Source organism: Cebus imitator, unplaced genomic scaffold, assembly GCF_001604975.1.
Source record: "Cebus imitator isolate Cc_AM_T3 unplaced genomic scaffold, Cebus_imitator-1.0 Scaffold14, whole genome shotgun sequence".
Classification (NCBI taxonomy): domain Eukaryota; kingdom Metazoa; phylum Chordata; class Mammalia; order Primates; family Cebidae; genus Cebus; species Cebus imitator.
The window spans coordinates 3,944,564-3,971,206 of NW_016107329.1; the positions used below are offsets into that span (position 1 = coordinate 3,944,564).

The 26,643-nt window shown below is 35.0% G+C and overlaps 1 protein-coding gene across 1 annotated transcript; it reads left to right on the forward strand.

Annotated features, from left to right (window-relative positions):
* Positions 1 to 11,326: 11,326 nt before the first annotated feature.
* Positions 11,327 to 26,137, forward strand: DAOA (D-amino acid oxidase activator). The gene is given in 6 exon segments (XM_037729362.1): positions 11,327 to 11,356; positions 16,273 to 16,360; positions 16,363 to 16,399; positions 21,789 to 21,920; positions 24,214 to 24,307; positions 26,084 to 26,137. Coding segments are annotated over 6 exon segments (435 nt in total).
* The last annotated feature ends 506 nt before the right edge of the window (positions 26,138 to 26,643 follow it).

The window sequence follows — 26,643 nt, forward strand, 5'->3', positions numbered from 1 at the left end:
TCTCCCCTCTCCACCCCCACCATGAAGCCTTGCACTGTTAAGCAAGTCATTTGTGCCTGGAAACTACTTTCTTTAGCGTTTTTTTACTTCACTGTTCAACCAATTAAGGGTGCTACCTTTTTTACCAGAGTCATATCTAGCAAAGAGCCTAAAATAAAATATTCGTTGAATAATTTCAAACAAAAATTGAGTGAGTTCCTACTGTGTGGCAGAGGCTATGTTAGATGCTATAATTTAGCTGAACACAAGATATACAAATCTCCTCTAAGATAATTACAATCTACTAGATCTGCTTTTTTAAAAAATCCACATGTATGGCAAGCATCTCATGCTATGTAGTTTGTTTTATTATTTTTCCTACAAATCTTCAGCAAGGTCTGCTACATAGCTGGCAACATAGTTTCTTGGCAACATAATGCATTTAAGTTTGTGGCCATATGCTTACTATGTACTATTTTAGTAAAATTTATAGTGGCAGACAAAAGATAATATTTCCCCCAAAGCACTTGGCTTTTGAACTTTCTCCATTAATAAGAATACCTATATCCATCAAAAAGTTTAACATAGTTTTGTAAAGTCCTCTACTGAATATAACAAAATTTTAAAATTTGTGATAAACTTGTCAAGGTTTGCTTTTCTTATCATGACTTCTTCATCTTTGTGGTTGTTTCTTCAATCTATTTGCACCCTTTTCAATCCTGCACTCATTGGACTGAAATCTCTCTGTGCTGCCCAGGAATGAGTCACGCTCTGCCTCCGTGAATGCAGGGCATCCACATAAATTATCTGAATTCACATGCATGTAAGAATAAACTATCCCCATTGACTTATGTATTCTGTCATTCACTTAAATCAAAATGCATTTAGAAACATTTATTTTGTATTTTGGGTTATAATCTAATACTACTCTTTAATTTTCTTCTGAAATTTTTCCAGCTTTGACTATTAGGAGCCCTTTCAGTTGGCTACTATCCCATGTGTGGGATATATGGCAAATATGGAAAAATACAATAATATATATTGATTTACTTGGTTAAGATGGTAAAGTAAAAATAGTAATAACTACATTTTTATATTAATAGCATTAACATTTACAAAATACTCCACCTTGCATAATCCTACTACAAATCAGAGATGGGGCCAGCTATTCTATCTACTTTGCAAATTGATGGAACAATTTATTTGAGCAGGTTAAGTGAGTCATATCTAATCATGCAGAGAGACCACAAATCTCAAGGCGTCTTTTAATGAGACATGTTTCCCCAATATTTTTTGAATGAGCTCCAGAAACAAAAGAAAATAATGCCTGTATTCTTGTGTTATGCGATTAGATAACTATTTTCTGAATGTTTTCAAAAGTAATTATTTTCAATATTAAATATATACAAAATATATTCCTAGCTCACCAAAAAAAACCTATCAAAACAATTGTTGGACATAATGTTCTATGGCAGTTCTAGAACTAGATCAAAACTCAGTGTTGCATGACATTTTTAGTTGTATCAAGATTTCAAATCAATAATGGATTATAATTTGTGCCATACTATATTTTAAACAAAAAGCAGAGATCACTGAACATTTTGATTCCGCTATTATAAAATACATTCCTTCTACAGAAAGGTCTTCTGCATCCAAAATGAGTTCATTTTACCCATTAGTGGAGAAAAACCCATTTTGCCTTTTTTTGGGGTTCATTTTCATCTCAGAGAAATAATACAAATCTTGGCCTGCAGCATTTCCTGCGGCTTAATAACCAGCTGGACCTCAAGCCATCACCTCCTCTCAGGCAGCCATTAGTTCCCAGGAAGTACTCTTTGCCTTGATCATTATTGCATAATTAAGACCATTTGGTGTTCCTTTAATGTAACATATCAATTATTGAGGAGAAATATAATATAGGGAAAAAAGTAATGACATTGCTTTATATTTAAAAAGAAGACAAAAAAATGAGTAATCCTAGAAGCTTATTTCAATAACTGTACCTCAAAAGGAAACCAACATCCATAGTAAATTGCTAAATACCTTCTTATTGCAATATTTCTTCTTGTAGGTAATTTGGCAAAATGGATAAATAACAAAGAATACAACAAAAGGGACATTTCTCCTTAAGAAAATTTTACAAAATGTGCCCAAACCTTGGTGCATGTAAGCTGCGGTGTTGGGAATAATCTCCAAATTCAAGTAAGAAGGCAAGCTAAACAGTCAATGGAATATTCATATAAAATCCTGAGCTCTTTTGGCTTAAAAAATTCAAAATAGACCTCTTCCCTTCTGATTTCTCCTTCATTATAACCAATGTCTTTATTTTGCATAGAAAATGTGAGTAGAGAAAAGGGACCCTATTGACCCACACATACTGTGCAACAGTTGCTGATGATTCACCCCCTCCAAACCAGAGGAAGTCACAGAGCAAGTAGATACAACGTAGGCAGTTAAATTATTCACATAATACTCTTAAGCAAACAAGGGATATGAAAAAGTGCTTATTTTTCATAAGTCTATTTTGTTGTTGTTGTTGTTGTTTGTTTTTTGTATTTTTTTTTTTTTTTTTTGAGACGGAGTTTCACTCTTTTCGCCCAGGCTGGAGTGCAGTGGGGCGATCTGGGCTCACTGCAACACCCGCCTCCTAGGTTTAAGTGATTCTCCTGTCTCTGCCACCCAAGTAGCCAGGATTACAGGTGCTCACCACCACACCTGGCTAACTTTTGTATTTTTAGTAGAGACAGAATTTCACCATGTTGGCTAGGCTTATCTCGAACTCCTGACTTCAGATGATCCAGCCACCTCGGCCTCCAGATGTATTATGATGATGGGCATGATCCACTGCACCCAGCCTTAATAGTCTGTTATTGTAATAGGCTCTGCAGTAGTTACTATCTCCTTTCATAGCTCCCTGGAAATCTTCCTCTGCCAGATGTCTTCCCTCCCTTTATCTGAACAGGGAACAGGTTGGGAAATGGGAAATGTTCATACTCCCAGAAGAATGGGGAGTAGTTGTAGACTGAAATAAGAAAGGGGGAAAAAAATAAAGAGAGGAAGATAACCAAAATGATTCTTTTATTTATAAAAGTGGGCATAAAGTTCAAGTGAACAATCTTGTTAAACTATCACTCAGTGAGTCAATTCCAGCAATATATAAAGTATGTACTGTGTATGTTTATATTAAAAACTCACATTCATAAACATAAATTCTGGTATTTTTGCTTTGAGTCACTCTGGAAAAAAACAAAAGGGAATTATGGAATGGTGATTTAGTGTGTTTCCACCAAACCATAGTGCTAGTGAAAGTTATATGAACTTTTTGCACTGGAATAACTTTCTCAACATTGTCACAGGTAAGGTTATATCTTGGGGTCCTTGGGCCATTTCCAATTGCATACTTTGTCTTGCAGCTTAAAATTATAAAAATATCTAGAATTAGTTACATCTTCAACAATGTTACACATTTATCTAAAACAATCAAAAAATGTTTGCATGGGACTGCATTTTGAGTAAGGTCTGTTAGATGAAACAGAATTGCAGCTGCCGTTTACGCCAGAAGAGAGCTCCTTCCTTTTCTGTGGTCCATTCTGCATCCTGTTTTCTCTCTAGGGTCTTTCAGAAGGTCACATTTATCCATTTATAGTAGAGCTTGGCCACTGTGCTTTTGTGTTTAAAGCTGTTGATATAGTGGTTAAAGCAGTTTTGTTAAAAATTATGCAGTAATACCTATTAAACAATGGATTCTTAGATGGATGTTTAGTTGTATTACTGTAGCACAACGCATTACCTTGTGGATTATAATCAATATGTGTTAAATAAAGACTATAATTACTTTTTCAATATTTTTGTTGATAGCTCATCTAAAATTGCTTTGATGTTAATATATATGCAATGAAAAGTAGCAGATAGTTATGAATATTCTTATTCTTTACTTTCTAAACACATGTGTATCACTCAAAACTTCTATGCCCAATGATTCAGCAAAACTGTCCACTGATTCAGCAAAACCCAGTTCCAGGTATGGTCACCACACACTTTTCCTGCTGGATCTGATTCAATGAGATCGAATCAAGCCAGTCGTAGATGACGACACATTTGTACCTTTTCCTGTCAGTCTCTTTTAACCATGACTGTGAGTTCAGCAGGCAATTTACTTGGCCCTCTTAAACTCCAAAATCACAATCTGAAGATCCACAGCCTATCTCTTAAGACAGCAGAATAATCTACAGCAATCACATGTCCCTCACAATATCTGATTGGATATACCATTTTGATAGCGCTTGCTCCTTGACTGAAATGTAAATGCTTATAATCACAGTTCCTCTGTACTTCAACATTTAACCAGAATAATGTGAGATGTACCCTCCCAAAGGTCAATGCTATATTTCGATCAAATGATATAAACAAATAAATATAAGCAAATCAATATGGAGCTATCCATACTGATATGAATATAAATTATAGGACCAAAATACATTGCCTATTATTAATGCTCTTCTTTTATTTGTTTCTTTTCTTTTTTATTTCTATTTTTGACCCATTATTGGAAGCTTACTATGTCCTTCATCAGCATCACAACTTATATCATGGTGTGCAACCTGGCTTGTCCTGTGAACATTTTTGGTTCACTGTGTTGTCCACTACCAGCGATTCCTCTTTTTAAAGTCCAGCTCCTTCCTTAAATCTCAACCCAAACCAACGTCTTCCCTAGCTCATACACAAATCTCACTGCAGTTACTGCAGTTATATACAGTCAGCTATGTTTAAGAAATTGAAAAATAGAATTATAAGGATCACTGTACTTTTGCAAAAAGGCAGCCTGCACATATCCTGACAAGCTCAACATCTCCAAATCATTTCGTTGTCATAATAGATGTGTTGGTCAAGATCCAAAACTTTTTAAGAACCATTAAACATTAAGAAAATAGTTTCCTTTGCTGTGCAGCTTTTTAGTCTAATATTGCCTCATCTATTTTTGTTTTTGTCCCCTTTGCATTTGAGGTCTTCGTCATAAAATGTTTGCTTAGAACAATGTCCTGAAGTGTCGTCACTGTTTTCTTCTTGTGGTTCATAGTTTTAGGTCTTACATTTAAGCCTGTAGTCCATCCTGAGTTGATTGCTGTATATGGTGACAGGCATCTGTCATTCACTGTCTACCTTCATGAGATCAACATTTTTAGCTCCCACATAAGAGTGAGAACATGTAGACTAATTAGTCTTTCTGTGTCTGGCTTATTTCACTTAACATAGCAACCTCCAGTTCCATTTATATTGCTGCAAATGACATAATTTCAATGTTTTTAGGTCCAAATAGTATTTCATTTTGCATATATTTTATATTTTCCTTATCTATTTGTTCATTGATGAACACCTAGCTTGATTCTGTATCTTTACAATGGTGAATAGTGCTACAGTAAACATGCAAATGCTAGTTTCTCTGTGGAATCCTGATTTCTTTTCCTTTGGCTAAACATCTAGTAGACAAATTTCTGGATCATATAATACTTCTATTTTTAGTTTTGTTCAGAAATATCCATATTATTTTTCATAATGGCTGTATTAATTTACATTTCCACTAACAGTGTATAGGGGTTCCCTTTTCTCTGTAACCTCGTCAGTATCTGTCATTTTTTTGTGTGTCTTTTTAGTAATAGCCACTCTACTTGAGTAAGGTGATATCACACAGTGGTTTTGATTCACGATTCCCTGATAATTAGTGACACTGAGCATTTTTTTGATATACCTGTTGGTCATGCCATTTGTATGCCTTCTTTTGAGAAATGTCTACTCATGTCCTTTGCCTACTTTTTAATAGGATTATTTGTGGTGTTTGGGAGAATTATTATTATTTTCTTACTGTTGAGCTATTTGAGTTCTTTGGATATTCTGGATATTATTTAATTGTCAGATGAATAGTTTGTAAATATTTTCTCCCATTCAACAGGTTGTTTGGAGATTCTATTTATGATGCTATAAAAAACCCCCTAGGAATAAATGTAACTAAGGAGGTAAAATATAGCTACAAGGAACACTAAAATACACTGACAAAAGAAACCGAAGAGGGCACAAACAAATGGAAAGACATTCCACGCTCATGGATGAAAAGACTTACTATTATTAAAATGATCATACCACCTGAAGCAATCTACACATTCAATGTAATCCTTACCAAAATAGCAACATCACTTTTTCACAGAAAAATATATTTAAAAAATCCTAAAGTTTGTACAGAACTAAAAAAGAGCCAAATAGCCAAAACTATCCTGAGCAAAAAGAACAAAGCTTTAGGCATCACACTACCTAACTTCAAAATACAAGGCTATAGTAACAAAAATAGCATGGTGTTGGTATAACAAGACACGGAGAGACTAATGGAACAAAATAGAGAATCTAGAAACAACCCCCCACATTCACAGCTAGCTGATTTTTGGCAAAAATGCCAAGAACCTACATTGGGGAAAGGATATCCTCTTCAAAAAATGTGTGCTGGGAAAATTGGATTTCCACATGCAGAAAAATGAAACTGGACTCATACTTTCCTGCCAAGGCATGGTGGCTTACACCTGTAATTCCAGCACTTTGAGAGGCCGAGGTGGGAGGATTATCTGAGGTCAGGAGCTGAAGACTAGCCTTGCCAACATGGTGAAATGTTTGTATTTGTAAAAACACAAAACTTAGCTGGGCGTGGTGGTGGGTGAGACTTAAAATTAACTCTTCAATTGCAGTCTTTAAAGACTTACTTGTAATACGCTTCCCAGCTGAATAACATGGAGAGTTTAAAACAAATTCCTACCAGTAAATGTTTTACTAGTATAATGTGTCATAGCATTTCTTAACTAAAACATAAACAGATCCTATTTGAGTACAAAAGGAGACAGCATATCATTCAGTATATTGATTAAATATTGCAGAGATTCTAGTAAAATTGAAGTGTATTAAAAATATATACAAAATATCAAGTTGAAATACATTTAAATGAGATGTACTTTATCTTAGATAAAAATGATGCTTCATGCACCCCAAACAGCATTTACTCTGTTTTCGTGGTTATTGATTTCGTCCTTGGAGCTGGCCAGTTGCATTACAGCTGCCGCTGAGTTATGGTAACTCATAAAATAACCATAATTAGAGACAATGAGCTTTCCAGATATTCAGTGAGATGCTTTCTCTTGGCAAAACAGACAATATTTTTTGGGTTTGGCTACACTATTGACTTTCTGATAATCTTAACTTGGCCTTGCTTATTAACAAAGAAAAGCACCCTTTGACATTTTAACGTAATGGAGGTAGGGAGGAAAGGAAAACTACTATTAAAAGCAGACCTCCTGAAACTACTATAAAATATCAACTACTGAAAGGCTGACTATCTGATGACCACAAGCATAAAATCATCTTTTAAGATTTTTACTTCGTTTACATAGATATGAAAGTATGTTTTAAAATCGTACTAGCACGCAGAGCTGATGTTTATGCATGTACTGAGTGTGTTCTGATTGGTCATCTCCCATGATATTTAGTTGGTTCTTATTCCTGTTCCACGTGTTAAATAGCATTTGGAATAGCATTCCTGCTTTGAAATAGTTTTCAAAGTGTAAGAAACAAAACAACAAATAGGGTGTTGTTACCCCACCTCTTCCCCCAACCCCCCTCACACACGAGCACACACACACGTGCGCGCGCGCACACACACACACACACACACACACACACACAGTTCGTGCCCCATGCCACTCTCCTGGACTATGGAAAGTGCCTCGGACCTGCCTCCCCACCCCACTCTGTGCCCATCCTGTCATACCCATGCTGTAACCTGAGACAGAAAGTTGCAAGTTGCAAATCTGATCTTGTCACCACCACTCTCCACATGAAATCCCCCAACGGCTCCCCCATTCTTTTTGGATAAATTCCTTCTGCTTCCATAGCCACGTGCCTGGCTGCTTTAGCATGACATCACACTGTAGTCACCTGCTTTCTACTCACTCAGGAGCTTCTCTCCATTGAACAAACCCTACTCCCTGTGGCTTCAGGGCTTTCCCACTGACTGTGGTGTCTTCCCCATACCACACTCATTACACAGACGACTGTCAGCTCAATCAACAGCTCTTTGGAAAGGCTTCCTTGATCCCCCAGTTTAAGCCGGTTCTCTTGATGTAGGTGTCTTTCCTTCAGAATAATTATTTAAATTTGCATCAAGTATATATTAATTAATGTAATTATGCCACTAATATCATTTTCCCACATAAGATTGTAAGCTCTTTGTGAGCAGGGTTCTTGAAACCTGCAAATAGTTTTGATCATCACCAAAAACTGAAGCCTAGGACAGTGATTGCACGGGATAATACTTAATACTTAATAAATATGTTGTATCAAATAACAAATACTTGCCCTTATAAATAAACAGAGTAACCTCTGCTTATAAGTGTTGTAACCTCTTAATGAATTACATTTTTCATTCTAAGTGCTGACTCTTGTTACAAATGCATTTTAAGTTGTGACACTGTTGCTTGATTTTAATTCTGAAATTTATTTAAAATCAGAAAAATGATAAGATTTATAAATAACCAATGAATCATAAAGAAAAACAGAGTGCTATCGAGGGAATATCCCGCCCTGCAAAACAAACAAACGGACAAATAAAACCACATTTATCAGGTTTTCTATAAAGAAGTTTTTATTTAAATCTAGTTTCAAATTATGGTAATAATGGATTCTGAAGTGTTAAACAGAAATCCAAATATAGGTGGTATTTTCAATGCTTTCCAACTACAAAATTTAATTTTAGAGATGGCTAACCATCTATGAAATGTTATTGGATTAGCCCAGTAACAATATTATGAAATAGGGTTTTTCTCATTCAAAATCCCAAAAGGAGCCCTGAACAAGTCATTTAAAAAAATTACTGAATAATATTTTACAAGAGTTAAATTAGATATTAAGTATAAATGAAAATCTTCAAACATGTAATATATTAAAGTAACTTTTGTTATGCAAACACTACTAATAACATTTCATAATTATTCTTACTTTAGATTTCAGAATAATTAAGTAAAAGAGGTCAGCGAGGAGTTCTATGTAACTTTGTATAAGTTAAATTCCATCTGTGGTTTCCATGTCCAAAATACAAACTCAAAAGATCCAATAGACCTGAAAACATGCATCCTTAAATGGAAAAAAACTGTTGTTATTTGTTTAATACTTGGTAAGATTCCAAAGTATTTTTTTTATTATTTCTAAGTATGAAAGATTCCATCCAAACTTTGAAATGTCCTTTGCCCTCTACATGAAAATGTGCGCTTATGTGCATTCATGAAGGGGAGAGAAATGATAGATGTTCTCATAAGAGCTGGCACCAAACTCAGCCTACGCAGCTGCTGTGAGTTGTGTCATTAAAATTTTGATGTAACGTAAGATTTGGGAAATGGTGGGAACATTAGAAGGCTGCCCCATCTACGCTCCATCATGCTCAGCTCCAGACACTACCCCACCGAAAAAAATCACACAACACCACATAAAATTTTTCAGATATGTGCATTCTCTTCAATCACTTGGTTACTCCATACAGCCTCAATAGATTCTTCAGAGCCTGATCAATTTTGAGGCACTACTTGAAAATCTAGTGGTCAAGAACCTTCTGACTACCACCCCTTGCTATTCAGTTACTTTTCTTACATCCAGACAATTTTTCCAAAGAATGGACTCTCTTCAAGTATTGTGTTTTATAAAAAGTTATTTAAAAGTGGAATAAAATTTCCTATCTCAAAATGTTCCTCTGCAATTATAAGTAGCAACACCTGAAGAGATACAGGTCTTTCTACCGACTTTGTACTCATTCTGTTTTGATAGCTGTGTCACAGTAGTATTAGATCAACAAAAGTTCCAATCATATCTTCACTAACTTTCACCCTCCTGTCAAAATCCAATGCTCAGCTCTCAAAGACAGCAGGAGATTTCAGTGTAAGCAGAGCAATGATTTTTGTGCCTACAGGCTTTCTTTCCTAAGAGAAGAAAAAAATGGTAACTGTTAATCAATAGAAAATCCAACACCAGGGGAACAAATGTGTGCTGCTGAAGCCGCATTTTCAGAACCCACATTGAAGCTTCAGCATGGAAAGAAAGTGCCTGTGCCTAGAGGCTCCTCCGGACCTTTTGCATTCCTAGAATCTTATGGATCTATAATCTCTTTTCCATAAATCTCAATTCCAGAAGTTCTTTATTCCTGAAATTATGTTACAGTCTCTTTAAAACCAGATTTGGAGAGATGGTATGTGGAAATGTTTCAATGAATCCTTGGCTAGCTTTACATCTGTTATGAATGTTCACTATCTTTGCTATTTAATATACAAATAAAATTTATTTCCACACCTTTGGCTGGCTGAATTCCAGGCAGAATTATTACTAGTGTGAGCTTAAGAGAACGATTGTGTTAAAAATGCTACTTATAACATTTTTGTGTAGACTCTTATGAAGAAGATGTGTAGTTTATTTGTGGATGTAGTTTATTTGTGGATCAGTAAGTAGGGAGATAGAGAAATGGCTAGATGCTTACTAAGGCATTGTCCATTTTGGGAGGAAATAGCAGCAGTTAAATTACTAGTCACTTACCCGTGATTAATTTATACACCGAAATACTATATAGCCATTTAAAGGAATGAATCTGTGTACACTGATATGAAACAAATACATACAGGCACAGAGAGACACCTGCTCATCTGTTGCATAAGCATAGACCAGCATTTAACACACAATACACATTACTACTTAATTTCAAAGAGTCAGATAATATTAGAATTTATTAGTAATATTTGAATTTGTTTTTAAGAGTATATCATAACCATTTTAAAAAATGAAGGAAAAAAGAGGAACAGGCTATGTCAAGGACAGCTTGTATATTATACAGAGACAGGCCAGGAGAACAGGATGTCTCAAAGGTAAAGGTGGCAGGTGGGAGGTAGAGTCCTAGGCACTAAGAAAAGAAAGAGACTCTTCCGCTGAAGGTTCACTTGATCTGGTCTTGCTGCATTTATAATGTACAATTGGATGATGTCAATAAAATATTCCCTTAAAATAAGAAGTTAAAACCTTTATAATAAATAAAAGATCAAGTCTATTACCATGTGTTAGCTGATTGTCAAATAACGCTGCCAAAAGTAAAAATAAAAATAATGAATAGTGATAGTAATAATAATGGTTTTCTTCTCACTTAAACTAGCTTCCAATCACTGAAAAATATTCTGCTTGGCTTTGGTGTCTGTAACAAAATACTAATAATTTCTGAATTATTACCTTTTTTGTAATATTTCTTATGCTTTAACAGTTAATTTTTTTATTCTCTTCTTGAGGGAAAATGTCTATGGACTTTAGTCAAAAACTTCAGGTAAATATNATATATATATATATATATATATATATATGTATATATATATATATATATATTTAAATCTCAATTTTAATCATATCTTTTCATAAGATTTTTGACTGCTGGCATTTATGTTTGCTTTTTCCCTGGAATAATTGCTTCTTATTTAAAACCCTCTGAATTTCTAAATTGAAATATTGGATTACTGCTCACAATGAAGGTTTGGAATTTTCTTCAAGATGCACATTTTTCTTTCTTTAACCTATAAGAAACAAGTTTAAGCATGTCATGGTATATATTTCTACAGCAACCACTTTGCTTCTGCAATTTCAGACACTTCACGCTGTCTTTCAAGAATAAATATCATTTGAGAAAGAGGGGTGGGGGCAGCACATCTCTCCAGCCTCAGATTAGTTCTTCCTCGGGCAGAATTTCCCCGTGACTCTCTCTCATCATCATCACCTTCTTCTTGTCTCAACTCATCAACATGTCAGCCAAATGACTGTGCTGCTAAGTCCCTGAGAAAATTGGGACCCCACACCAAGACGATCACCTTTGAAATGCACGCAACCCTAGAATGGGTAAAGAGAGATCAAATATTTCAGATTGAAAGCAGGATGTTTGTCTAGATAGGTGGCCTAAATGTCTACTCTGATTAGGAAAACTATCTTAAGCAGAAGTTATAATTTGCCTTAATAATGAATCAAAAAGTGAAGACCTACGTATCTGCCTTTAGTCAAATTGAGTGTTGCAAATGAAATAGACTTAAAACAGAGTCAATCTTGAATACAAAATATCAGCTTTCTGAATACATACAAATGTTTCCATAAATATATAAAATGTATTTGTATTACATGGAAGACTAAGGTACAGTTTAAACTACATTTGTTTTTGCAAACACCTGAATTTCATTATCTACCATTCATTAAGAAAAGGTACAGTAAGAAAAAAAAAACAAACTTTAAACACAAATGTATAATTTCAATTTTGTTTTAGGCAACTGTGGAAATGGCATTTTTTTTCATATTTGTGTAAGACAGTAAATGTGTAGTCCACAGCCAAGGGGAATGCATAAATTTTCCCCTGGCATAGCTACTATTTCTAATCATGTTCAAGAGAATATTTTATCTGTTTTGTGTGTGTGTGTATATATATATATATATATACACATCTTCAACATTCATTAACATTAACATTTATTTTGTTTCCTGTTATGCATGTGTATATGTGTTTTTATTTAATAATGTTAGTTAACATTTCCTTTTTCTGTAAATAATGATAGTATAATTGGTGAAAAGTCTGGCTCAATTCCCAGACTTAGGTCAAGCTAATATATGAATATAGTTAGTCCAGTTTACTGTTTTATTGGACTTTGATGTTGAGTTATATTTTTTCAAAGAGTACTTTTTACGTTGCAAGTTCCAAAAATGATCCTAAAAAAAGACAAAGCCTTGTTTTCTTTTTATCTTTAACTGTAATCAGAAGTTGGATCTAATTTCGAAACCCCCACAATTTTGCAGCACATATATTTTGGATTATGTGGGAGGCTAAAATTATATTGGGTATGAAGAATTGTTCCTATCTTACTTTCTGGCATTAAAATCCTGTTTTTCTTTATTAATTTTGTATGTCTCAGAACTTCAGAAAAAGGAAAAGCATGCATCCACAATTAAAAAGTAATTCTAAATTTACAACATCACAAATGAATCCAACCTATTTCTCCTAATATTTTTGGTTTGGATACCTGACTAAATAGCATCATTGTTCTCTTAGACATGAGATTAAAATGCCTGGGTTATTGTTGACTTCTTTCTTTTCCATATGTTTTAAGTCCTTTTGTTTATTTTTATTCTTTCTATCATCACAGATTCTACTCATTTTTGTCCTTCTGTAACTATTATCTAAATACATTTAAGAGTTTCCTAATTGTCTTTTATAATTTGCTTTCTTTCCCCTCCAAACTGTCATTCATTTTGAAGCCAAAACAACCTCGATCGTAATATTTACTTCATTTTAATTATTTCTCCTTGTCTAGTGTGTTGAGTTTGGGATGAATTCAGGTGTCCTCTCTGTTCCAGTTACACCTTAAAATTACTTCAGTGATTTTTAAATACATCAGCCTCTGGACCATAACCTTGAGACCCTGATTCATCATGCAAGGAGTGGACATGGGCCTTTGAATTTCTAACAAATGTTGTTGTGTTTTAATTGTGCTAATAAAACACTGCAGGGGCAACCTAATAAAACAGCCCTGTAATAACAGGTGCTAAATAAATATTTGTGGAACAAATGAATGATTCTTTGTATGAATAGCTCATTCTCAAGTAAACACCTAAACATCAACCTCTCCCACTCCACACCCCTTTTGAAATATTCATAAAACTTACTACTGTGTGAAATTCCCTTCTGTGTTTGAATTTTTACTGTCTGCATCAGCACACGGAATGTGAGATCCATGAGAACAGAGACTTTATTTGATTTGTTCACCACAGTGTCTCAGTACCTGCAACAACACCTGGTGAAGCAGAGGGTCTTCTGAAATATGTTCTGAATGGATAAATGAATCCTAGGAAAAGCGTGAACATGGTAGACAAATGAGAAGTCACCACTACAACACCAAGTTCCTGACACACAGTTTCAAGGTCCAGCAACATTGTTTCTCTGAACTAGCTGTTTTTAAAGTCCTCTAGATCAACTATACAGATTAGCAAGTCTTTTAACTAAGCATTGAGTAGAGTACTGCTCTGAGATTTAGCACCTCAGTTTTTTAGGTCCCCAAGGAACCTGGTTTGGTTGCAGAGATGGACTGTCAAATAGGTCTTTATGCAGTAATGGAAATGGTCTATGTCTGTGCTGTCCAACATGGTAGCCAAGTATGTGTGGTTATTCAGTACTTGATAATGGCTGGTGACACTGAGGAACTAAAGTTTTAATTTTAATTAATTTAAATAGGCTTAGGTTGCTAGGGATTACCATATTGGACAGTGCAGTTCTAGAGTTATCCTTCTTATATTCAAAATTATCTTATCATGGTATCATAAGTGAAAAATTAGCCAGGGTCCCTATAATGGGTATGACAGTCATGTCCTGTGAAAAATTCCATTAATGACCTCCATGTTTTGTGAAGTGTAGAGCAAAATCTTGGTCTCCGTGAGTAAGGCACGCTTCATGTGGATACCTGGCTTTCCCCCTTGTCTACCTCGCTTAGTGGAGAGTCTGTCCACTGACAGTGCTCTCCTTGGGTGTCAGACTCTGGCTGTCCCATGCCATCTGCACAGTTGTGCTTGAGCTCCACTGTGAGAATTCTCTAGAGACGAGCTGAGCTTACCCCACATCAACTGAAGGAGTCCATCTGAGTCCTGAAGACTCTAAGTCATCCTCATATCTCCATGAATGTGAGTGGAAGGTGGGTCTTCTCAGAGAGTCATCAGGGCTTTTTACTGTGGCCTGGAGCCAGCTGCCAATGAATGCCTAGGAACGCACTTAGTAAGAGTGTTGCCATTGGGGCAGATCAGACTTGTACCCTGCAGAGAAATTCCCTAGATATGTCTGCAATGGCTTACTTGGGCGTTGTAAACTTGATGTTGTGAAAGCTATGGATTTACATCATCCAGTCTCTTCTGGCCAAACATGTAGGTTCAATCATTCCTGAATTTTCCTTAGTTCACACAGATTTATATTCTAAAAATTGGCATTGGTGGGTGTGTCGAGTTATCATTTTGAAAACATAGAAACCTGAACAAGATATATCACTCCAGTCTACAATGTCTATATGCAGCATATCCACAAAAGAACCAAACTTTAACAGAGGAAGCAAACTTCTTTAAATGAAAATGCCTAGCAATCATTTAATATTTTATCATTTACAAAGAGTTTAGCTACAACAGTATTGATCTTGAGTTAGTTTCCCCTGAATAACATTTTCATTTCTTAAAATTTGCTGGATGGAAAACCAGAAAGTAGAGTTGTGCGAGTACTGTGTGTGTGAGTAGTCACTGCATGTACACATAACAGTGAGCAAGTTTACCAACTCCTGCATGGGGCTGTATTCTAATTATCTTTAGCTGCATTAGAACTACACCCCAAATTAGTGACTTAAAGAAAAAACGTACTAATGTACTTGATGATCCTGTTGGTCCAGGATTTGGAAACGGCATGGCAGGAGGTCTCATCTCTGCTTCACAATATCTGTGATTTAGCTGGGAAGACCCAAAAGGCTGGAAACGCTGATGCGTGCTGATTCTCTCCAGCCTCTCCAGCTAGGTAGCTTGGGGTTTCTTATAGCATGGCAGCCTCCGTGCAATCAGACATTTGCATGGCAGCACAGAGCTCCCACAGTGAATGTTCCTAGAAACAGGACGTAGAATCTGTCAGAGTTGGAAGCCTGCGTCCAGTACATAGTTCAGCCTTACTTCTGCCATATTCTGTCAGTCAAGGAGAATCCATCCAAGGATCACTCATGTTCATGAGGAGGAGACATAGGCCCTCACCTCTCCCTGGGAGGAGAATCAGAGAGTTTTTATCTTTAACCCACAGAAGGCAGACACCTTTCCATTGTTATAAACCACTCCCCTCGCTCCATCTGCCTGTGCTAATGGTTTGCCTGAAGGAATTTGTTCAGCACTGTGTAGAATTGGGATTAATTTGTGCTTATTTTACAGTTAAAAGGGAGAGGCGCTGAGTTGAAGATTTTTAAAAAGCAAAAGTTTGAGAGCCAGTAAAACCTGGAGTGAACTCTCCTGTCAGCCATTTACCAACTGTATGACCACGCCAGTTATAACAAAATGTAAACTGCAATTTCCTCATCTATACAAATAAAAAAAATTAATACTGATCTGGCTGAATTGTTGAGATTAAAAAATATGTGACAAGTGCTAAACCAGATACATCTTATGTGCTCCATTGATGTTAATTATTCTTTCTCTTTTATGCAGGGTATAAAGGAATCTGAACATGAACTTTCTTTAGTTTTTGGATCCAGATACACATTGGGTAAAGCCTATTTCATAGGTTTTCAAAAGAAGAGTCTCTGAGCAAATCTGAAAACTCTCTAAACTCCATTGCTATGTTACTCATCTTTATATGAATTTAAATTCTAGAGGTGAGATAAAACTGTGGCAAAGCTACATAATATTTCTGACATATTTTCAGGAGTAGACAAACTTCAATTAATTTGTAAGATATAGGAATGCAATTTTTCCAATTAAAATGTACCTTTTGGTTTCTGGAGTGTTGATAACCATTCACACCTATAGTTCAAATAATGTAACCTTGTGAAACTTATAGAAGGGTTTTCAAAATTTATATAGAGTTAGGGGTCTCTTTTTATAAAGCAAACAAGTAAATTATTTTCCTCAATCCCATGATCTATTTTTGTAAAGTTGGAATTTAAGGCAATGGTTTTGCTTTCAAGTGGAAACCTGAAAAATATACCAACTTTTAAATGTCTGTAGGCACAAACTCAAGCCAGGTCTCACACAGCTTCTTACTTAATAATCTGTTAATGTTTACTTCTTTTTTTTTTTTTCTTTTGAGACAGAATCTCACTTTGTTGCCCAGGCTGGAGTGCAGTAGTGCCTCAGTGTCCCAAAGTGCTAGGCGTCAGCCACCGCACCCAGCCCATTAATGTTCAATTCCCTAGAGGGAAATTTTTTAAAAAGACAAATTGCAGCTCCTTCTCAGAGATTTTATAAACTACAGCAGATAATTTAAAATCTGACATGCCATGATATAGCCAAGCCTTGTCTTAGTTTTCTATCACTACCATAACAAATTAGCACAAATTTAGTGGTGAAAAAACACACACATTCATTATTTCGTAGGTCTCACCTGATGGACAGACACCTTACCTGGCTAAAAGCAAGGAATGCGCAGGGCTGCATGTCTTCTGGAGGCTCCAGGACAGAGTCCATTCTCTTCCCTGTCCCAGCTTCTAGAGGCCACCTGCATATCTTGGTTCATGGCCTGTCCTCTGTCTTTAGAGCCGGCAATGTTGCCTCTCTGACCACTCTTCTTCCAGCATAGCCTCTCTGAGCACAGCTGGGAGATGTTTGTTGATTATAAAAATGACTGTGATTACCTCGGACCCACCAGGATAACCTTGGTGACTCTCCACCTCCAGGTCCTTAACATCAATCACATCTATGAAGTCCTTTTGTTACATAAGATCACATATCCACAGATTTTCAGGACTAAGAACTGGACATCTTTGAAGACTAGAAAGAAAATTCTGCCTACCACAGCCCTTGATAGCATAATTAACACATTGATTTTCATAAGGTTTCTCTAAATTGAATTTTATTTTGCCTCAAAGGTGCAGATGGTCAATCTTTGAGAGCCAAGTTTCGATGCTCATCTTACTTTCCATTTCTGACCAAGATTGATGATTACTTGAATATGCTGGGTACCCAAGTAATTTTATTTACTTTTATTAAATAGGATAATTGTATTTCAATTAATGGATTCTCCTTAACAACAATAAAAAATTACAAATGTTAGCTGAGAGTGACAGATATGAAATAAATTTTGAAAGTCTAATCAATCCCTGGTGGAATAATTTGAGAAGCAAAATAATTAGAAACAATTTTCACTGAAAGGCATGCAGTATGTTAATTTCTTCCACTTAGGCTTCAACAAAGCTAAGGATGTTGGAATGAAAACAAGCTTATTGTCTTCTAATGATGGCCATGACTTGGAACACTATTCCCTTCAGAGATTTGTGGAATCACAGTAAAATATTATCAAAATAATTGTGGATAAACAGAGAAGCCAGGCATGAAATGGAGAGAGATCTTGGAGCACATATCTATTTGCGTGATAGTCCTGAGAGCAGTAAATATACATGAACAAGAAATGTGGGAATAGAGGAATAATTTTTCCAAGTGCATATTTTTTTAATCAAATCAACCCTTACTTGAAAAATTAGTGTAAAATTAAGGAGGCAGCAGATATCAGTATGTTTCAGCATATATAAATATATATATATATATATATACGTATATATATGTGTGTATATATATGTATATATATGTGTGTATATATATATGTGTATATATATATATATATATATATATGCAGAAGTAAGCAAGGCGTCTATAATTGCTACAGGTAGGAGAGAGTTATCATCTCATTTAGAAAGTTAACTGCTGTACCATAGGGTTCAATCACATTAGTGCTAGGCAGAACACTAAATTCGAAGTAGCTGGAGGGCAGAAATTTCCTTATGTTCTCTTATTAACATCCACTCTTTCTTAACCATCTAGGTGTGTACCTTTATTTCCTGGCTGCAGTTTCTCCTCTTCAACTTACAAATTTTTCCTGTATAAAAACTAATTCTGCTCTGTCATATTTTATTAGGGCCTTATTTTCTAATAGTGACAACGAGTGTAAAAGAAATTCAAATTGTCCAGTCCTATTTTATTTCTTTCAAGTATTCATTGAATCCACAAATATGTAAGGGCCACAAATAATGTACCAATGGTGAAAACTTTAAACATTTCTGACACATAGAGGAAGGGAATATATATTTTATGATGGAATGAGCTTATTATAGGGGACTGAGGGGACTGAGTCTCATACTTTCTCTGCCTTCACATCATTGTGAGAGTTTACAGATTTTACAAACTCAAGGTTATAAATTACTGTCCAGTTATGGTTTCCCTATTCAGAAATAATTAAAGTAGATTCAAATGGTCTTTTTGGTAGCATTCCTTCTTTCTGTCATAGCACTAATAAAAGACCTAAATTTGTTAAGAAGGAAAAAAGTGGAGTATCAAGCTGATTTTTGTGATGTGCAGGTCAACCAACTGAAGAATATTTTTCTAGCAATTGTCTAATTGACTTTCATCACATTTCTAAACATTCCCAAGCAGTATTTAATCTTCTGACAGTTGTGTTTTCTCAGTCTCTATTGAATGCAAAGAAAATCCCTCTATGTCTTTTTTTTTTATTCCATATTGAGGGCTATTTTTACTTTTTTATTTCCTGAATGATTTCTTACTGGCTTTTACAATAAATTCCAGCTACTGGATTTTTACTTGGTTAATCTTCCTAACCATAATTTGATCTATTTTTTAATTTTAATTTTTATTTTTTGTCAACAGGCTTGTCATGTTTCTTTACTGGAATCATCTTGCTAATTTGGAATTAATTTTTTGCAAGAAGAGACTAGAGTTATATTCTTGTTATATTTCAAATCAGAATAAAACTATCAAGATTAAAAATAATTGCTTAAGGATTAACAAACATAATTTCTAATATACAGCAGGTATGTTTGTTATATGTTAAGCATACTGTCCTCATGTAAAATGCTAGGATTTTCCAGTTTTGGGAAAATTGAAATTTCTCTGTGTAGCCATGCTGGCAACTTGTCTAGGTTTCCCTTTTTTTTTTTTTTTTTAACCCCAATGGCTAACAATTTTAAAATGCCTTTGATATCATCCCTTTTTATCACTCTCATTTTTAAGTCAACTAACAAAATACCAAACAGCACATTAATTAATAGTATCTACTATTTATTACATATTTATAGATTACAGAAGCTAGGCTGGTAAAAGCAAAATTATTTTAGAAATTCTACATATATAAATAAAACAGCTCATCAATGTACACTTGACCAAAATATTCTATATTTATTTATTTATTTATTCATTTTAAATTATTTAGAGACAGAGTCTCGCTCTATTGCCCAGGCTGGAGTGCAGTGGTGCGATCTGGGCTCACTGCAACCTCTTTCTCCCAGGTTCAGGCGATTCTCCTGCCTCAGCCTCCCAAGTAGCTGAGACTACAGAGACATAACACCACATCTGGCTAATTTTTTTTGTATTTTTAGTAGCGATGGGGTTTCACCATGCTGGCCAGGCTGGTTTCCAACTCCTGACCTCAGGTGATCCGCCCACCTTGATCTCCCAAAATACTGGGATTATAGGTGTGGGTCACTGCACCCAGCCATTCTAATTTTAAAATACTGTTTGATAATTGAGTTAAGGCGATTATACAGAGAATAACATTCATCAAACCAAATGTGTGGCAAGTGCACTTTATATTGATGAAATGAAGGATATAGGAATGGAATAAATGGTATAGAATTTGGACTAAGAACCAGTTCTAGGACAAATAACATATTAGCACAGATTTGATAGGTAATTTACCTAGTTGATACCAAGAGGACTTCTAGGAAATGTTCATGCTTTCATATGTAAAATAAATCAATGGGCTCAGTATTTCAATAAGTTTTGTCACTTACTTGAAAATAAGAAAGGGAGCGCTATTTGTCTAGAAGGGGGGTTTTATTGCTTGATAAGACATTCAAAAACATTTCATCGTAAGCGCATCCAACTATATCATAAACAAAAATCAAAGATTTTACTAGATTAATAATAGAAACAATAAGACATTAGAACCCATTCAAAGGTATATTTAAAATCATAAGTATGTGAAAATGGTCTATTCACAGAGAAATAATCAATAGCATTTTCACTGGACACAATAACTGCATTTTTCTGGAAGAAAGTCAATTGCATTTATGTCATATTTTTAAAATTTTACAAAGTAGTAAAATAGCTCAAAGATGATGAAAGGCAGAGAAATCTTGGAAGACTCTGCTCGACAGGTGATTTAGTAATCTTTACAGCTCATTTCACAGTCTTTCACAACTTCTCCCTGCATTCACTATCACACTCCATTCTCTTTCCACATCAAAATCTAAGGAAAATTTAACCTTATCTAAGAGCTCATAAAATACTAATATAACTTAACATGCCCTTGAAAAATTGCCTTGTGGTCAGCACAGAAGGAAAGTCCCTTTGATAGATAAGAGGAAACTTTCCAATACTCGCACAGGGAAGGGACAAATGGACCGTTTAATCGTGAGGTTTGGGGCTTTAGAAAGGCGATGCATGTGTTATGTAACTATGGTATGGGCAATCCATTTCATGGGGAATAAAGAATGAGGCATCACAGTTAATCTTCTCTTGCCATCTTGATATTTTTGTCTTACTGTAATTAAATGACTCAAAGTATAGTCCGATCCGGAGAGAGAAGCCATCCTTCATTTCGGCTTAATCTCAAAACACAGATGTCAGCTGGGCATGGTGGCGCGTGCCTGTAATCCCAGTTACTCAGGAGGCTGAGGCAGGAGAATTGCCTGAACCCAGGAGGTGGAGGTTGTGGTGAGCCGAGATCGCGCCATTGCACTCCAGCCTGGGTAACAAGAGCGAAACTCCATCTCAAAAAGAAAAAAAAAAAAAAAACAGATGTGTATATTTCAAGTCACAGATGACATGTGAGACTGAGGGAATTTTGTTTTAACCATAAACCTCTGAAAAATTATGGTTAAAAATTTAGTAAAATGGACAATTCCTGCAATTCCTATACAATTGTTAAACCAACATGTATGTTAAAAGATGTGATAGAGTTAATATGTGTTATGTATCCATTTAAATACTGCTGCAGCAAAGCAGAGAGAAGAAGGAAGAAAGAAGATAGCAAGGAAAGAAGGATGGAAGAGAGGGCGTGAGAACACCTGTTTGTAAGTGACACAAAGGCATTTACAGAAATAATTATGTCCTCGGATAATGAAGAAGCATATATCTTCTTCCTTTTTAACTTTTAACCATGAGAAAGCTAAATGCTAATCCTAAAATGTATGAAAGCAACTTCTCTGGATTTTTTAAATATTAAATTATACTTCATGTTGAACTTTTTTCTAGCTCAAAAATCCTTTATTTTTCTATAACAGAGTAACCATTTTAGAAGTTTTTTTTAAAAAAAGTATCTACTGGATTCTTTGTATTTTCTCATTTGGTAGATTTTCTTGAATTTTGTTTTTTATAAACATTACTAGGAAAGTTTGTTAAATTTTCAGATTTCCAGGCCCCATATCATCAGTAAATCTGGATTGCCCTCAAAATACCCATCGTTTTCAAGCATCTTGGGTGATAATTCTGTGTCTCTCTTTAAAACTACAGGCTATTAAGAGAGAAATATGTGAAAAATAAGCCTGCCCATACTCAACAATAACATGTAAATTTCACACAGCCTACCTGAGTGTGTGTAGGTGTTTTAAATATAAAACACTTAAAACTGTTTCCCAGATTATTTTCCACTGTTTGACCACCTAGTACTCAAGCTCTACCAGACTACAATATCTGATGCTGTCTGCCTTTCTTTTGCCTCTTATGATAATTATTTATTTATGTATTCACTTAGGTAATCGTATTTTTTCCCCTAATGTTTTTATTTTCTATATTTTAGGCTTTATGAGTATAAGTGAAATTCAATATTTTAGCTTTTTAGAATAGTATAAACATTAAGTTAAAATCAATTGCAAAATGATAATTTTTTAATTGTTCTGAAAATAATCAATTTTTTAACCACATAATTTAATTTTGACTTTCATGTTTTATCTGAGACTATTTTAATCTGTCATTTACCGTATTCCTAAAGCCCTTTAGTTTGCCACACAAAAAAGTATAGCCAAGCAGCTAGAAAATGAAAGTCACTCAGTGAAATTATATTTATAGGCACAGCAACAGAACTATTACAGAGTGATTCCACAGTGATTTTTAGTCATACTGATGAGCTTTAATCTGTCTATAAAGTAGTAGAGGCTATAGTTTATTGGTGTGAAGCAAAGTTAAATTTAGATGTGTTCTGTAAGAGGTTATTTCTACTCATTTTCAATCTAGAGCTCCAATCAGAGCTGCCTAATCTTTGTACTACAGGAAAGCTACTTAAATGAGTTCTACTATCTCTATAAGAAAGCTAAATTATTCAACTTCCTTATCAAACTTTCCTTTGGAACAAGGAATTAGTCAAGAATACACTGTAGGTATGATCATGTGAAGTTTCATGTTAGAAACTTACCTGGCCAGAGAGTTCAAGTTATACTGTGCAATTCTACAACAGATGGTCTAATTTAAACTATGTATATATTGTATTTATCTGTGTTGAATATTTCTATGACATCCTATTTATTGGATTATAAAATTTTCTGTAACTTTGTTTATTATAAGTAATGAAATTATTTGTTATACTGAATGAATCTTTGATATGTTGAGAATAATCCCAATTGGGCTATGATGTTCCACTAGTCCTTCAATAAATATCTAAACCATATAACTGCAGGCATCGCACAGGAAGACAGAAATTGTTTTGGTTTGCTAAACATCTTTCAAAAGATTTTACTCAAAACATGGCTTATTACTAGAAGCTGTGTGTATGCGTGTGTGTGTGTGTGTGTGTGTGTGTGGTGTGTGCGTGTGGTGTGTGTGTGGTGTGTGTGTGTGTATTTTAAAAGCATAGTCATTTGTACATGGATGTTGTTTTACTAATGGTACTATTCTGCTTCTTCAAGATTATCTCAAGGTGAAGGGAAATAGAATAATCAATAAATGGCAATGTTCTATCAACTTGAATTTAAAAATGAAATTAGATAATACTACAAATTCATAATCAATTATTTCACAGCTAAATGAATCCATTTAAGGGTTTGGGGATTGACTGACTAAAGCCAGAAATCACATATATCTGAAACAAAATCTGACATGCATACATTTATAAATTATATGAAACAAATAAGCTGCAAGGAAATACTCCAGCATGGAAAAAGTTAACACTGTAATTACTCTTTTCAAGTTGCATTGGGAATTGGGAAAGAGAGGAAGTTGGAGAAAAGCCAGAGTCAAAATTTTGGTGAGAAATAAAGAATAGTTGAAGGAGTGTTTTTCGCAAGTGTCCTTACAGCTTTGAAAATGTCACTCCTCTTCTGGAAATCTCATGACTTTTAAAAAGTAAAAGATGAACTTTATGATAAATCTGAAATTAAGCAGAAGATTGTATTTCCCTTTTCGAACACTCACCTCGTTTTTTTCTAGACATTCCAAGGTGATTCTAAATGGCAATTTGCACTGTCATTTTAAAAGAATTTCTCGGCTATTTGCTGGGCACTTTATGGAAGGAGACACTGAGGTAAAGACGTTAAGCTGCATACTTATAGTGAGATAAGAAAGCAGAAGTTAAGTCAACCTTAGAAACCAGATCTCCAGACTTCTGGGCCTTCATTCTTAAGCCACACTCTCATTTAATATATCCACTGTGGCTTTTACCATGACAAAAAAAACGTAATTGGATCCATGAATGCAGAGCTTTGGAGGGCACTATCAGCATTACACATTATCTTTCATCTTGAAATCTCACAAAGCTTTATTAAACTGTTCAAAAAGGAAGTGTTATTGTTCCCATGTACCTCTCTCTCCCCAAAAGATAGCTCAAGTGGATTTATCAGGTGGCTAAATGGGAGTACTAAAGCAGTTAAATTTAATTCAGGGGAGGATATTTCCCTATGAACACAGAAGCTTTTGTAGTGTTGGTGCTAAAATGGTCCCCTTGTCAGAGGAGTTAGGTCCTATGAGATCCTCTAAGCAAATTTAGAAAAGGAGAGGAGCTTGACCACAGAAACTGTGTTTGGTACATTTGAGCACCAAAGTCAGTTTTTATTCCCTGGTGTACTGTAATGTGGGAAGGTAAAAATATCTCAGATTGATCAATTGCTAAATTATATTAATCAAAGTCTGTATTTATGAAGGCAAAGTAAAAAAATTAGTTTAGAAATAATCTGGGTGATTTAGGGTGAAGAATATTACATTATGAATCTTTAAGACAATTTGAAATCCAATTATTTTTCATTTTAAAAGTTTAATATGTAAATACTCTCAATTATATTTAAGACAGAAAGTAAGATGTTTGTAGTGCCTTTATTGGAATATCTATTTACAGAATTTAAGAGGAAAATGTCTGTGTAATGGCTTCAATTATTTGCATTTATTTTGTATGTTTTACATAAAGAAAAACTAAGCACTTCACACTAAATTTTTATAAATGGACACATATATACACCCACATTTTTAAATGGGTTATGATAGGGAAGAGGACTATTAAATTAACTCTAAATAATATTTATTGGAGGGTCTCATCCTCATACTAATTTACTAAAATCTTATGTCAATAATTCTCCACATTCACATATATTTTTCTGGCTCTTTCAGAGACATTTTTACTCACCATTTGGAAAAACCAACAAGAGAAGAAAAAAGAAATTCTTATCTGAAACGTGAACTTATCAAAACTCACTTGTCTAGAAATTAGCCTGGGAATATCCAGGCACTGGAATTTCTCACTTTGTTTTCCTCTCCTCCCAACTTCAGTACTGAGAGGAGAAAGTCATTTCCAAATGTCTATGTTTTGAATTTTTACATACACTAAATTTAGAGTTATGTAAAGATACAATAATTAGGTCTCTTAACAATTTTCACAAGGAGGTATTTTTATAGAAAATGAAAAAAAAAGCATTTTCTTTATAAAACATTCACTTGTAACAAAAAACAAGAGTCTTACAAAAATTGCATATGAGGTACTACAGAAAGGGGGGGTCCACAGGCCTAATTCTCTCTCTGGATGACTTATGATGTGGGTGTGAAAAATGAAGTGTGTATTTTAAAAAATAATAAAAAGAATCCTTCCTTTCACTCATTCTAAATCTGACAAATGGCTATAAATAGGGTATGAAATTTTTGGCCAGCCACAGTTCCAATTATTCCTAATTCCCTTTTACCCAAGACATATTACTGAGTTAGATTACCTGGTGGCCCTGAAAATGATCAAGTCTCAGCAGCATTCCAGTCCCTGCCTCAGTTTCTCCAGGCTTCCCATGATTGGTGTCAAACACAGTTCCCTCACCCCCTGCAGAGCTTCCATGTTCTCAACCCACCGCCCACCCCGGGTTCCTGTCAGCACCCGTGAGCGTTTTAATAGCCCTCTACTTCTTACAGTTATCTTTGTCCATTGTTCTGAGGAATCCTTAGCAACGTTCTGATGAAACTTGTTAGTACCCACAAGTTAGCGGAAGAATATCACCCTTCTCTTACTGTCTCCTGTCTGCTTCCCCCAATTCTCCCTCTAACCTGGTATCTTACATCTTTCCAAACAGGCTCATTTTGTATAAAGCAAACCTTTATGTTAGAAGCTGAGACTTCCAACACATGGAACTTAAAACCATACTGCTACCAGACCTGGGATCTGGAAGGACAGTCTTCGTCCCCGTTATTACCAAACTCACTGAGGCTCTTCAAGCCTGTGATACCCTACTTTTGGTGCGGTCTATCAAATAGAATTTTTACTCTCTCAAAATTATATTTCCTCCAGCGCAGATTCAGTAGTGATTTACTTCTGGGTTACATATCTAAAATATATTGATTATATAAATAATTCTACGCAAGTGCCAGTCATATAAAAATGAACTGAATGTA